This window comes from Trichoplax adhaerens, genomic scaffold, assembly GCF_000150275.1.
Source record: "Trichoplax adhaerens TRIADscaffold_7 genomic scaffold, whole genome shotgun sequence".
Classification (NCBI taxonomy): domain Eukaryota; kingdom Metazoa; phylum Placozoa; class Uniplacotomia; order Trichoplacea; family Trichoplacidae; genus Trichoplax; species Trichoplax adhaerens.
In genome coordinates this window covers 1,001,841-1,015,076 of record NW_002060949.1, presented here as the reverse complement: position 1 = coordinate 1,015,076, position 13,236 = coordinate 1,001,841, and the positions used below count along the sequence as shown (strand labels likewise).

At 31.8% G+C, this 13,236-nt stretch overlaps 2 protein-coding genes across 2 annotated transcripts; one reads left to right on the top strand and one right to left on the bottom strand.

Moving 5' to 3' along the window:
- Positions 1-8,112: 8,112 nt before the first annotated feature.
- On the bottom strand, positions 8,113-9,983 carry TRIADDRAFT_57875 (uncharacterized protein; the record flags this gene model as incomplete). The annotated part of the gene is made up of 2 exons (XM_002113903.1): positions 8,113-8,129; positions 8,954-9,983. 2 exons carry the CDS (start codon positions 9,981-9,983, stop codon positions 8,113-8,115), a joined length of 1,047 nt encoding a protein of 348 aa, XP_002113939.1.
- A 1,026-nt stretch (positions 9,984-11,009) lies between these two features.
- TRIADDRAFT_57874 (uncharacterized protein) lies at positions 11,010-12,690 on the top strand (the record flags this gene model as incomplete). The annotated part of the gene is made up of 4 exons (XM_002114221.1): positions 11,010-11,203; positions 11,498-11,597; positions 11,759-12,134; positions 12,500-12,690. 4 exons carry the CDS (start codon positions 11,010-11,012, stop codon positions 12,688-12,690), a joined length of 861 nt encoding a protein of 286 aa, XP_002114257.1.
- Between the last annotated feature and the right edge of the window lie 546 nt (positions 12,691-13,236).

Here is a 13,236-nt window from a genome sequence, read left to right as displayed (position 1 = left end):
TTTGAGCTTGTATTATGTGAAAATTGCGACTAACTATAACGTTGATTTTACTGGATACCTAAGGCTATAATTTTAGGCACGTAATTCCTACATGACAGATCAAGAAGTGCAGGCAACTTATCTATCACAAAACTTATGCTGACGTTCAATTCATGAGGTAATATGTATTTTTTGCTACGATTTGATACTCGAAGATTAAGAAAAGCTGATTTGTAATTGTACGGTACGGTAGCAATCTAACAAAGATGATTTTCATCATAACGTGACAACAATCTTGTTTAAAGATTGTAGGTTTAGATTAAAGGTACCGAGAACACTATCGAGATACATTCAAAGGAACGCTAATTTTACACAGTGTTAAAGTGTAAATGTAAAGATAATGATAAATATGAACTAGTGTCAATGACTCAATCTTGACTTAATACGTATCTGCGAATATATCCTAATATCATCTTTGAAAATACGCTTACTTATTTGTCGGTGATATGCCCTCGTTATGGGACATACTTGCATGGTAATAATAACTACTCTAGATGATATCCTAAGCATACAGTAAAGCCTATATTATCTAATTTCCCCCTGACGCGGCATTAGTTATGTCGTAAAATGTTTTACTATCAGAACTCTAAAATTAATTAGAAGGGATTGCAGAAGAGTATTTAGCTGGATCTTGAATTACTGGAAACTTTAAAACGGAGTTACTCTCTTTACGTATGGCTAAGTATTGAATCACATTAATAGAGTAATGATTTCCTATAGAGATTAACAATTTAATTTATGAGATCATGCAAGAATCAGATTGGCAAGCTGCATCAGGTGATATTTTCATTTCCGGATTTACATTACCCAAGCAGAGTCATTAGTAAACAATGGATGAACCTCATTATAGCGAACTCATTTACACATTTTTTTAGCACTTATAACAAAAATAAAGAAATCAAGTGCTGTATTGTCAAGTTTGTGGATAACCTTTCCCTCCCATTACTATATATTCAACACTAATGAGATCATCATAGAAGCTAATAATGCAATTAATTGGTATAACAACAGTTCCATCCTTTCTTCTCAGTTCTTTTATCCGACCGTCTATCAATATTAATTGTCCCATACATTTCATTAATTAAGAAATCAACCGACGGTAATTTCCATCTAGATGATAGTGTCCGTCTTATCCCAACAATAGCATTATGCAAATGTAGTTTAGAATCTGCTATATTTTTTCCAGCTTATTAGATTTTAGCGACGCGTAATATAGAAATATGTAATTGATCTAGCTAAGTCTAACAAGATATAATCCACTCTACATAATTCAAACCAATTTTATTTCAACATTAAGTATATTACGCAAATTTTGATATGATTTAGAATTACTAGAAACACAGGCCAATTCGGCCCTAATGGAAACAATATTGGGCTCCATGACAAGATCTATTAAAGGTCAAAGATACTTATGATAGTTACAGAACTAGAAGCATCAAATAATCATTTACGATGGAAAATAAATTCTTCGAGTTCTAACTATTGAAAAGCTACGCTAAATATAGTGTAAAATTTTGTTTTATCTATAGAGGCAATAAATTTCTTAGCTGTACTGCATTTGCGAGTTATGATTGGGAATGGTATTCGGCATTTATGTCTTTGAGCAAACATCAGCTCAAATCAGTAGTTCTGTATACAGAAAAATCATACTAGTAAGGTGAATGGTTGGAGCTGAATAACAGTGGCTAGGTTAATGTTAATGATGTACTAGAAAAAATAGGAGATTCGTCATGGTAATATTTAGAAAAGCAATTTTCTCTGAAGAGTTTTCGCTATAATTGATATTGAAACAGTGATATGGATGACAGTACCTTATTTGATCCAATTGATTTAGTAACGGTAATACTAAGGGTCTCGTTTAGATACCTTGAAATGATACATAATTGAAAGATAATTTTAATGAACAGAATAGTTAGATACTATCATCCTTGATTAGATCATGATTTTATTGGCTTTAATGTGCTATATTTTCGATTAACATAATATATGCATGTTTCAAATTGAAGAAATATATAGTAAAATTGTTCTTAATGGATCAAAAAACTGTTACCTAAAAATAGGAATAAAGATGTTAAGTGATTATCAAAGTAAAAATTGCAGTATGTAAGCCACTTACGAATTTTCGTAAGTCATCAAAATATGATTTATGAGGGCTACAAAACATGTGCTTCTTATTGTAACTGAATAATTTGAATATTATCTCATAAAACTATTTGCATCATTTAGCTGCCATGAACTATAATATTTCTGTCAGTGAACAGTAAATGCAGCAGAAGAGAAGGAGAGCGGATTAGCAAATCGTAATACTTTACTAAGGCTTATACCAATACTGATAGTCATAACATACGACCCATAAGTATGAATTAAAAGAATAGTACCTCAGCAATATACATATACAGTATACTCATATATAGTCTTTTATGTAATGTTTTAGAACTTATTGATATTTATCACCACATATACAAGGAAAGAAAATTCTGGGAAGTTCTACATATACACAAGTGTTCGTATCTATAACCATGGACTACCAGATACTATATCTATATAGTTCATAATAGCCAATGCTATCACTGACAGTTGAGATGTCACTCTACTCGATATTTGTATACTAAGACTATGGCAAAGCCATGGACTACTAGAAAAAAATCGAATAGTCTTTGACATAGCCCAAGGACATAACAATATTAAGTGTTCATACTCCTACTAGTTTAGTCAGAATTTTCTTTTTCAACGTCGTTCTTGCTCTACATTCTATCACGTAAACTAGAATAGAGATTTCCCAATAAATAAGGTACAATTTCGCAAAATAAATCGTAAATATGAACAATGCTACCGCCTACTTCACTTGTCCTTAAGTATCTATGTGATTTTAAGTCGAGATATGCACTTAAAGGACATTGTAATCTCATGAAATGAATTAACTACGGTCAGGCAACATTCTTGTCTTGAATGAGTAGTTGCAGTAATTAACTGGATTTAAGCGATATGCTGAGTCACTTAATACTTTAACAGCGTATTTTAAGACTAATTAAATACGAGGTTTCCGTCAATTAATAATAAAACTGAATTAGTCATAGGAATTTATAATCCTGTTATTTGATGAAGTGAGAGACTTGTTCTGTCTCGTGCAGGATTTCATAATAGAAAGAATTTAATTAGTTTTTAACCACGATGAGTCATACTTAACATTTTAATTATTGTGTATTACAAATTCAATCGGATTTTAAAATTTTTAATTGATGTTAATAACACACGAACACAAAACATCGAATTATCTTAGAATGTGTCTGATGAAGAAATGCTGGTTTTAAATTTTTATCACTAACTGCAGCAACACAATGATCATAGTTTTAAAATAGTCCATGTAAGAATTAAGGGATACAATTATACTAATTGATGCATTGTAACTATCCAAAACTATTATCGATTGAAGCATTGTACAATAATGACCTCAACAGCGGGATATTTGAATAATTCAACAGCCATAGTTTTAATTTAGTAATCCTCTAGATCTTAGCGATAGCGGACTTTGCTTCGCCTATTACAGTACTATTCCAATTTCACATTCTAAGAATAATAGTGATTTTAATCAGTTTTGAGTCACATCGTAATTACGAGTTACTGGGTCATCTAACCGGTAATAGGGATATAGTAACAACCAATTATAGAAAAACCTATAAATTAAAAAAATTCACCATTGCAGTTACCCAATTTTAATACCAAGACTAAAGCTATATCGACGTTTTAAGCTAAAGGTGAATAAAATCCAAGTTATTAACTAACTAAAATACAGCCATCATTAATTTTAATGATGTTTCATATCAATATCCGAAGCATCTATTAATGGTTACATGATCACAAAGACAGTAAATTGACTTGTCTGGGATAGTCAAGAAATTACTATCTTAGAACGATCATATATTTGAAATTATCTCTGAAAATATAAGAGCTGTTCATAATAACTATAAGATCAAATGTTAGGCGTTACATGCGTATTGATTAAGTTTCAATCTGAAAGTATCTTCGTATAACATGTCCGTAGTTACTGTAGTTGTCTTTTACACATGCATTCAGATTTAAATCAATCATATAATTTTAAAGTTATTTTCAATAGTATAAATAATGAGCGATAGATTTTAAAACTTAGCATCTTTTACTATGAATGAAATGCCTCATTTTGTATACTACTGTAACTTTTATTACTCTATGCAATGATTTTAAGGAAAGTAAAATGTTTTAATAATGAAAAACCTGGTAATTCATTCCTAATTTAATGTTCCGATATAATGCATTACTATAATAATATTCCATAAACTCTTATGCGAGATGTTTTTACTTTGCTAGTAAATATTTCTGCATATTAAATCTAATCTTCGCCAATAATGATAGGCAGGAGGGGGTAAGAATCAAGGCGAGATATCTGTCTGCTAGACAGCAATCTCTAAACAATCCAACTGATATACATACAGTAATCAAGACTAATTTCTTTGTTTTGATCTAATTTACTAGACATTTATCACTGTCTCCTTCTATTATGGGAATTGCTAACATTTTTATGTCTGGAATTAATTTTTCTAGATCCAAGTCATTGTTGTCTTTAACATTGAGATGGCACAATTACCTGCGAGTGGTCTACGTGTATGACGAAAAAGCACTGAGTACATTTCAAATGTATTAATCTTTCACAATATCGTTGCATCGCAATACAAACAATATGTGATCAATGCGAATATATCCGGTACATTTCGTTAGCAATGAGCTAGTAAATCATTTCCTCTGCAAATTTACTCTGTTGTAGAACATTTTACAAATTTGAAAGCTACTAATACAGTTGCATGAATGTAAAAGGCCTAATTACGAAATGCACTTTCTTAAATTTGTTAGATTCATTCTCATGATAGCATGAATAAAATTTGAGTAAAATTTGGATAGTAACACGACAAATGGATGAACATTTTTTATTCTGTAGCAGTAACACACCAAAAATTTTCTACGCCAATTTAAGTATTACCTCAAAAACTGGTCGTAGCTCTGCTAGTATCGAGACCCTCAGCGTATCACCAGTATACTAATTAATGGTGATTCGCAAGAATATTTAGAGATAACCTATATATGATGTTACAAGCACAGCCTTCAACTTATTTATAGGCTATTTAGGTTCTCTCTTTGACGAAATAGCTCATATATGAACTTATGTATGCACCTTCTATTTTTCATCAGAGCAACTTATTTGATTTCGCACAATGAAATTTAGTTAATTTAACAAATAGATCATTACGTGTACTTGCCAGTACTCGATAAATCAATACGTGCTTTATCAGATTGCTATACTATTTTCTATCTATTAGTCTATCTTATTTCGAGAAAGTAAGTCTTTTTATTAGTGAAAAATATATTACAAAAGCTTTGCAACGGTGGCATTACATCACGATTTTTGACTACAATCAGTATAACTTTAAAATATAAGCGATAAGATAAATACTCAAATAGTCTATTAACTATTAAGCGAAAAGTGCATTCGTATTTCTGTTTGATATTGGTTAAAAATGGGCGTTAGTATTTAATGAATAAGCATTAAGATAGAGGATATTACCTGCATCATAACTAGAACCAGAATGCAGTAAATTCATTGACAGAAACCTGATGATCAACTTCAAATAATAAATCAGTACCGTACAGCATAGTAAGCACATTTTCGTGTAATTTTTTAACTGTATGCTAGCGATTTCTTAGATTCTAGTATATCACTGGTTATATCTATATTGCACGTAGCGGTAATTAGATTATTTGATAAATCAGTAGTATAGAAGATATAGCGTTATGAAGTTTATAATAAAGGAATCTTTTTGTTTATTTTTTACAGAGAGGTAATATAAAATTATAGTTATCTGCAGTGTAATTATCTGAAATATATCATACGTCATATTTCGTTTATAATTTTAAAAAATTGCTGGTGTATATATACAAGATTAAAGTCTCGATTATGAAACTTCAGGGACCTTTTGTATAAATTTATTTGTTGCATTTGATGATTAACTTTGACGTGGAGAATAGTTGTTAGTGAAAACAATCAACCATCAACAGATTCTATAAAATTAGTGAAGGGATACAAATTTATTAGTAAATGGGTTTGCCTTTCCATTATGACTGCTATTACGATAAATATCGTATATCAAACATAATACAGAGATGGCGCCCGAGCTGTGATAAAACCTAGCTTAATTTTGCTCTTGTACTTGCAGCAGATGATCTATGGATGCCGTCAATTAATTCGTAACTGCATACTAGCTGTAGAATATCACTATCTTGAGTTAATAGTAACAACTGTATTAAAGAATTTTACAACTTTTATCTAGAATAGAAAGCAGGAAATTACACACGTAGTCAAAATTAATCTAAAAAATATAGGACAGTGTAAAATATAACTGCTGCTCCTACTTATCGTATTGATTGAAAACGAAAGCCGTCTTATGAATGCTATCTACCATTACTATCTATATTAATTTGCTAAAATTGTAGAACACTAAGTAAATTATAGCTATAAAGACCTTATGAATTATAAATGAACTAGTAAACTCTCGTGTACCCAGCCAATCGTTATTGTTATACTCGCACTAGGGAGTTAGGTTCATGCTTACACTGCTATGACTGTATATCACAAACTAGGTCCAAGTACAGATTGTAGAAAAAATAAACGAACAACATCGTAAAGTAATCTTAATCAACAGCGATTATTATTTACTTTTACTGTAGCTTGTAATAAATGTTAGTTTACTGTGCATCATACTGAATGTAGCCTGATGTACAAGCGTTGAGTTATCATACAAGCAGATAATTGTATAAAATGTGCATGATTTTATGATAAATGTGAGCAGTTAAGTTAACCCAGTTAATATAGAAGACCTAGCTAAGCAGTATTTTTGATCCGATACTTTTTATGCGATCTTGTTTGCAGGTGAGACAAATTAGAAAACCTCAAGGGAAAATATGAATTTAAGTTAACTGACCAACGATGATTTACTGGAGTTAGAAATTCAGTTGCTATCTGGAACAAATTAAACCGTATAATGTATCAAACTTTATGAGGAATCGTTTATAGTTGCAGGCTTACAGCTATTATGAAATACAACTGATATACAGTTTCATAGATACTGCATAGGGATCGTTAACATCCAGGATTAAATATAATAGTACAATTGTACGAAAAAAGAACGTTTACATCAACCTATATGAGACAAGAGGTCTTTAATGTTTTAAATGATGTACCTGATGTAATTTATACGTTTTTATAAACTGTTTCATACGGATCAATATTGTAATGAGAGTTAAACTATATCATTACACTGTATAAGTGTTAAGGGTTATTTTTATCCTTATATTATAGTAAGATCAAGTAATATTATGCAACGTTGACATCGAGGATGTACTACTGTAATAACCATGGTTCGTAAGATCGTTTCCGTAAGTTAAAATTTTAACGTAACAGAAAGAATAAAACGACTATCTATTCATTTATGAGATAAAAACGCATATACGAGAAATATCCAATTTTCAACCAGTGATTATTTCGAAAAGGATATTTGAGCAAAAATTAGGAATCATAGATTCATTGAATATGATAAAGAACACATTGCGTGTAAGAAATTTTTTATAAATTTTAGATTTATTCAATCAATATCAATCGGTTGTAAAACATACTTAACTTATTGCCATCATTAATTGCATATACTGTTGTATAATTAAAATCATTACTTTGTGATTTAATACTTATTCTGGTGTAGTTACATTACTTTTATTTTTAATAGTTGAAATACTCATCCAAAGGTATATATGTACGAAGTAGAAGAAGGAAATAAACATTATGACAGCAATGTTAGCTAGGCAGGAGTCTAAGGAACTTTAAATCAAGTTCTTGCAGTTATCTAATATTAAAGGCATGGATACTCTTACAAAGTAGTTTCAGTATATTATAGTGAGATTGCCCAATAGAAGATGCAGTGTTGATGATCATTTATGCAAATTCTCCATATGGATGATAATCACCATTTACAGTATTTAAATTCATACAGCAATCTAATAGGTAGCAAATCCTATCATAATAATTTTATCCCTTTAGCATATTTCATTACATAAAATTTTAGCGTATTCTCGTAATACAAGTACTCGGGTAATATATACATAAGCTAATAAACTCTTACAGAATATAACGTTATAAAGAGAACTTAGGATGAGAGATAGCAAAATAGTTAAAATACGAATTAAGAATGATTCTAGGTACATCAAATCTGATAATACAGACTAGATATTATTTTTATACATTAATGGAATCCTAAGCTATCATTTTCTTAGGATCAATGAATACATTATTTTTTAATATAGAAATAAGTTGGGTAAGGTAATACACGAATCTGCGCATATACAGATATAGATAAATCATATTAAAGCTGATTGTAGATAGAACGGAATTACTCTTACACATGAGTCATTACGCATATATGCGTAAATGAATATTGTTGCAATACTATAAAATCTTTGATAGAACGTAACATGACTGTAAAGACTAAATCGTGATATGCTTAAAATTATCAGTAAAAAATGGTTATACATTTTCAATACTTTGATTTGTTTATCGGGACTTATAATAACTGAAGTTTATGATCAGCAACTCTACTACGAGACTGCTATCAACTTAAAAGATCACATTATCATCTCGGCTATCAACACTTTTCAAGCTAACTGTATAATATTTTTACTTCATTCAGTTGCACATTCGTTGACAGATAAAATACTATCATGATCATTCAAAGATAATACTAGTTTCAAGTCATAAAAAAGGACAACATATAGATAGTGATGAGCATTACTAAGAACTGAATTTCTGTGCTATAATTAGAGCAAAAGGAAGTTAATTTACCTAGCTTGCCTTTGTTGAAAGGCATGACCAGTTTTGTACTCTTCAAAGCTCGTCTAATTTCTATCCGACGTCGGATGTAACTTTTTTCAAATTGTTGTTTAATTTTCTCCTTTAATTCTTTACAGTCATCAATATATTTAATGCTTTGCCTACACAGTGGACATAATACATTCGGATCGGAATTATCTAACTTGTTTTTAGCTAACAGTCTAATACAAAAGTCGCAAAAAATGTGTCCACAGTTGCAGCGATAGGGTCTGTAGTAAATGTCGAGGCAAACAGGGCATATCATGTTTTCCGGGATATTCTGGCCAGTACTTGCAATCTCATCCACTACCTCCGCTGTTTTTATAATAACCTCTGAATTTGAACATTTGCTAAATTCGTTCGATGTTTTCTTCATATCAAGATGTCTTACATTTTGTTTATGATGATCCCATTGCCTCTTTTTACCCTTCCGAACTTTACGGACACCTTCCTCAGTGTTTGCTGTTGCTATTTCAGTTGGTTGCTTAACGATCGACTTTCCATTATCAGTGAATGAGTCTAATCTCAACAGACCGTCACTGTCATGATGGGTTTCATCAGTATCACGGTTACGCTGTGTTTGAAGAGGAGTCTTGAACAATTTTAATTTACTGCTAGCAGGAATACGGGAAGAATTTGCGGTAATAGCATCAGGCAAATGACTACTTTCACCAATTGCAAACTTGTCTACACGATTTCGATACATCCAAACGCTCCTCTTATCAATCCATTCTTGATTGTTGTGGTAATGGCCACGATCGTTAACTGATGAAATAAAATCGAAAGCACCAACACGACCATTACATTTTGGACAATTTAGCTTTCCTTTCGTCCAACTAGCATTTTCAATAGCCTTGTTAATCCAACTAGGAATATGATGTTCACCAATAGGAAGATACACTAAATTCGTATCTGTTAATCTCTCATTCTCACATGTTGACGTAGCATCCCATAAAACATATCGACATAACCGACATCTATATATAGATAAGTCAGGAGTCATCTTAGCCTGTTGTAGAGTTAGTATGTTTTAAACGTTGATGATTTTCTGCTCGAACATCGCTTCAATCAATCAGTTGTAATAAACTGCTACCATATACTGTAATTTCTGGGCTCGTATAACTTGCACATATTCATTATTAAATCACTTTTATTTTCCCGTAGATTATAAATATTGATGTATTACAACGTGCCATGCATAATTTGGTAACGTGAATGGCAACTTTTGCTTATCGCTACCTTGTTAACAGTAAAGTTTGACAAATTCAGAATGTATCAATCGCTCGATTTATTAAAAGCTTCTGAATGGACAAGCGGCCAGTGCAAACCAAGGAAAAGTACAAACTTTATGATTAATGCAGGATTGCATGACGATTTGTGACTGCCTTTAATCCATCCGATGCGCTGTTTAATGATTTAATAATCCAAGGACGGTATGTTTCTTGTACAAAAAGTAGAGGCTAAATTAGTGGCCAAAACTGGAGATCAATTTAGAGAAGGATTGACTTAGCATAACCATATTAGTCATCAATCTCCCAAATCATCAAGTTCGGGCTGGACAAGTTAATCAGAGTACTGTGCAGTACACTGTACTGTACACTCAAGTGTCACCGTACTGTACTGTATGGTACGATACCGTACAGTACGATACACTGTGGTCACAAAACATGTACTGTGCTGTAAGTACTGTACACTGTACGGTACTGTACAGCTTAAGACAGCCACATTTTCTTGGCTGCAGGCTGCAGCTACCGTAGCTTTCTACTGTATGTACTTACGCAGTACCATACTGTACAGTGTACTGTACAGTGGCTGTAGTATATTTCAGTCTGCACAGTATTAATAAAGGGGTTTGTTCTCTTGAGTGAGCGTATGGCGATTACTGCACAGCAAACTGTGCATTGAGCTAGACTGGCATTGCCAAGATATCAGAGTATTGAGTGAATTAATTAATTAATTATCGATGATAATGTTGCATAAGTACTTTTCCCAAATCATTGAGTAGTTCTGAGATACATGACAAAATAAAATGAATCGAAATTCGCTCGTAAACATTTGTACGTGGTATTACCGGTTACAAGTTAAAAAGCCCTGTGGCTATCGTAGCATTTCATCACTCTATCCACGATGCAGTAAAGAAAATCCTAAAGAGGATGGTGTTAGTAGAGACGTGGAATTGAATCCGTATTTCCAGAAGTATGCAGACAAGATTGCAAAAGCCAGGTATCGTTACCGTCAGTGATGCACGTATAGGATAACTTCATACTACTCAAACAAGATGCTTACGCAGCAAGGAGATGCACTAAATACATGCGATGAATTCGTGTACCATAAATACGTACAGTACATGAAATCAACTCAGCTATGTAATTTTTGTCAATTATATTATTAAACTGCAGTTTTGATAAATTTACAGTTGTTATAATTTAACCATCTTATTATAAGGTCCGTACAGTAATCTACTAATCCTTTGGACTTGTAATTTATTTATCGGAGCCAAATTTTGTAATTTTTTAGTAGAAAAGCAAATGATATTAGTGATACGGATACCTCTACACAAGCAATCGATTACTCTTTGAAAAAGAAATATCAAGATCTAGACAGAAAACTAGAAAAGGTATGTTGTATACGCGTATGATCGTTATTATTATAATTAATTAATAACAGACTATACCTGTAATAAGTACGTTGAGGCTAACTAGAATTACGACAGCGTTTTCTTGTTAATTATTAGCTGTTCTTATGTGAATTATTCATTATGACAATGTTATTATGTAGACGATTGGTAGTTCATCTAAGAAAGGGCCTCCAGTTGTTGGCCAAAGAAAAAACCTAAACGACATCATGTATGTCAGTAAAATTCAAGAAAAGTCCGGAACTGAAATTGCTCAGATATGGACGGAATATCACAAGCAACGTGATTGTATTGGTGCTGTAATACCTAATGCCATATATGAAAGGATGTATAAGAGATCTTTTGAATGCCCAGTATTTGTTTATCCCCTTCCTCGTAATGAAGGAGTAGAATTTATATTCGCACAGTTTGACGGAAATGACTGCCATTTTACACCTTTACTTAGTTTTAAAACATTTGGTGAAAATGCACCACCTATTCTAACTATATCGCATTACAAGGAATTTTCTGATAACAAAGGTAAATAATCGACTCTAAAACTCATAAATCTATTTATATTACAATCAAGTAACACCTTGATTACCGTGTAGCCTTATCCGAGTTGTAGTTCTTGCTTTAACTTCATCAATGTTAATATCTACGAAATGATATTAGATTCAATCAGGTGGATATGGTATGTTTTATGACTATGGCACGGTAATACCACACATATACTCGTACATAAGAGTATCTCCACTCTTGCAAACCTGCTACATTTATACATCATCACGAACGTGATTTCAACATTTCGGACGATATTTATTGTGTTATATTGCGCCTCATTTGTGCAAAATTAATATATAATAATTTATGTATTAATAGGTGAAATTTTAATGTTGATTTAGGGATCGTATTAATGTCGGGAAATTGGGATCCAAAGCAACTAAATACCACAGAGGCCCAATTTTTAGCTAATCAACTACAACTTTTCTATGCAGGAGAAGATGAATCTCGATACAGTGTTGTTAAATCTTTTAACCATTTTCCTGAGAATTTTAATTATGAAGATATTTTGCAATATTCTCTAAAAAAGTAAACTTTTTTATGATGCGTATATTTCCCACCATAATCTAATATGAGATTTATATTTGCTCTTGTGACAACTCGTATCATAACTGATTTGATTTCCGTGAGTTGAATATCATCATAATATTACAAAGTAATGTACAAGTTAGTCATTGGTTACGCTAACAATTTATTGCCTTACTAGTATCAATCCTTTAATCATCCTATGGTAGAGACAAAAAAAATTGATGACTAAAATAAGTGGTTATTCAACAACCTATGCATACTGCAACTTAGGCTGCGTAGCTTCTACGTACTGCCTATGATTATGACATCATTGCAAGTTATGCACAGTGTATTTAAAATAATAGCCATTTCCATACCGTTAATCAGTAGCTTCTAATTGCAAAACCAAAGCAATGATAATTACACCATTGAAGTATAACGATAACAGTTATAAATAGTACAACACAAATTCACTGGAGAAATTTACTGCTGAATTACGCTGTATTTCTGTATGTGGGAAAGGAATTATCTATATAGTTTTGCTATTTATCCTCATATTGTATAATATGAA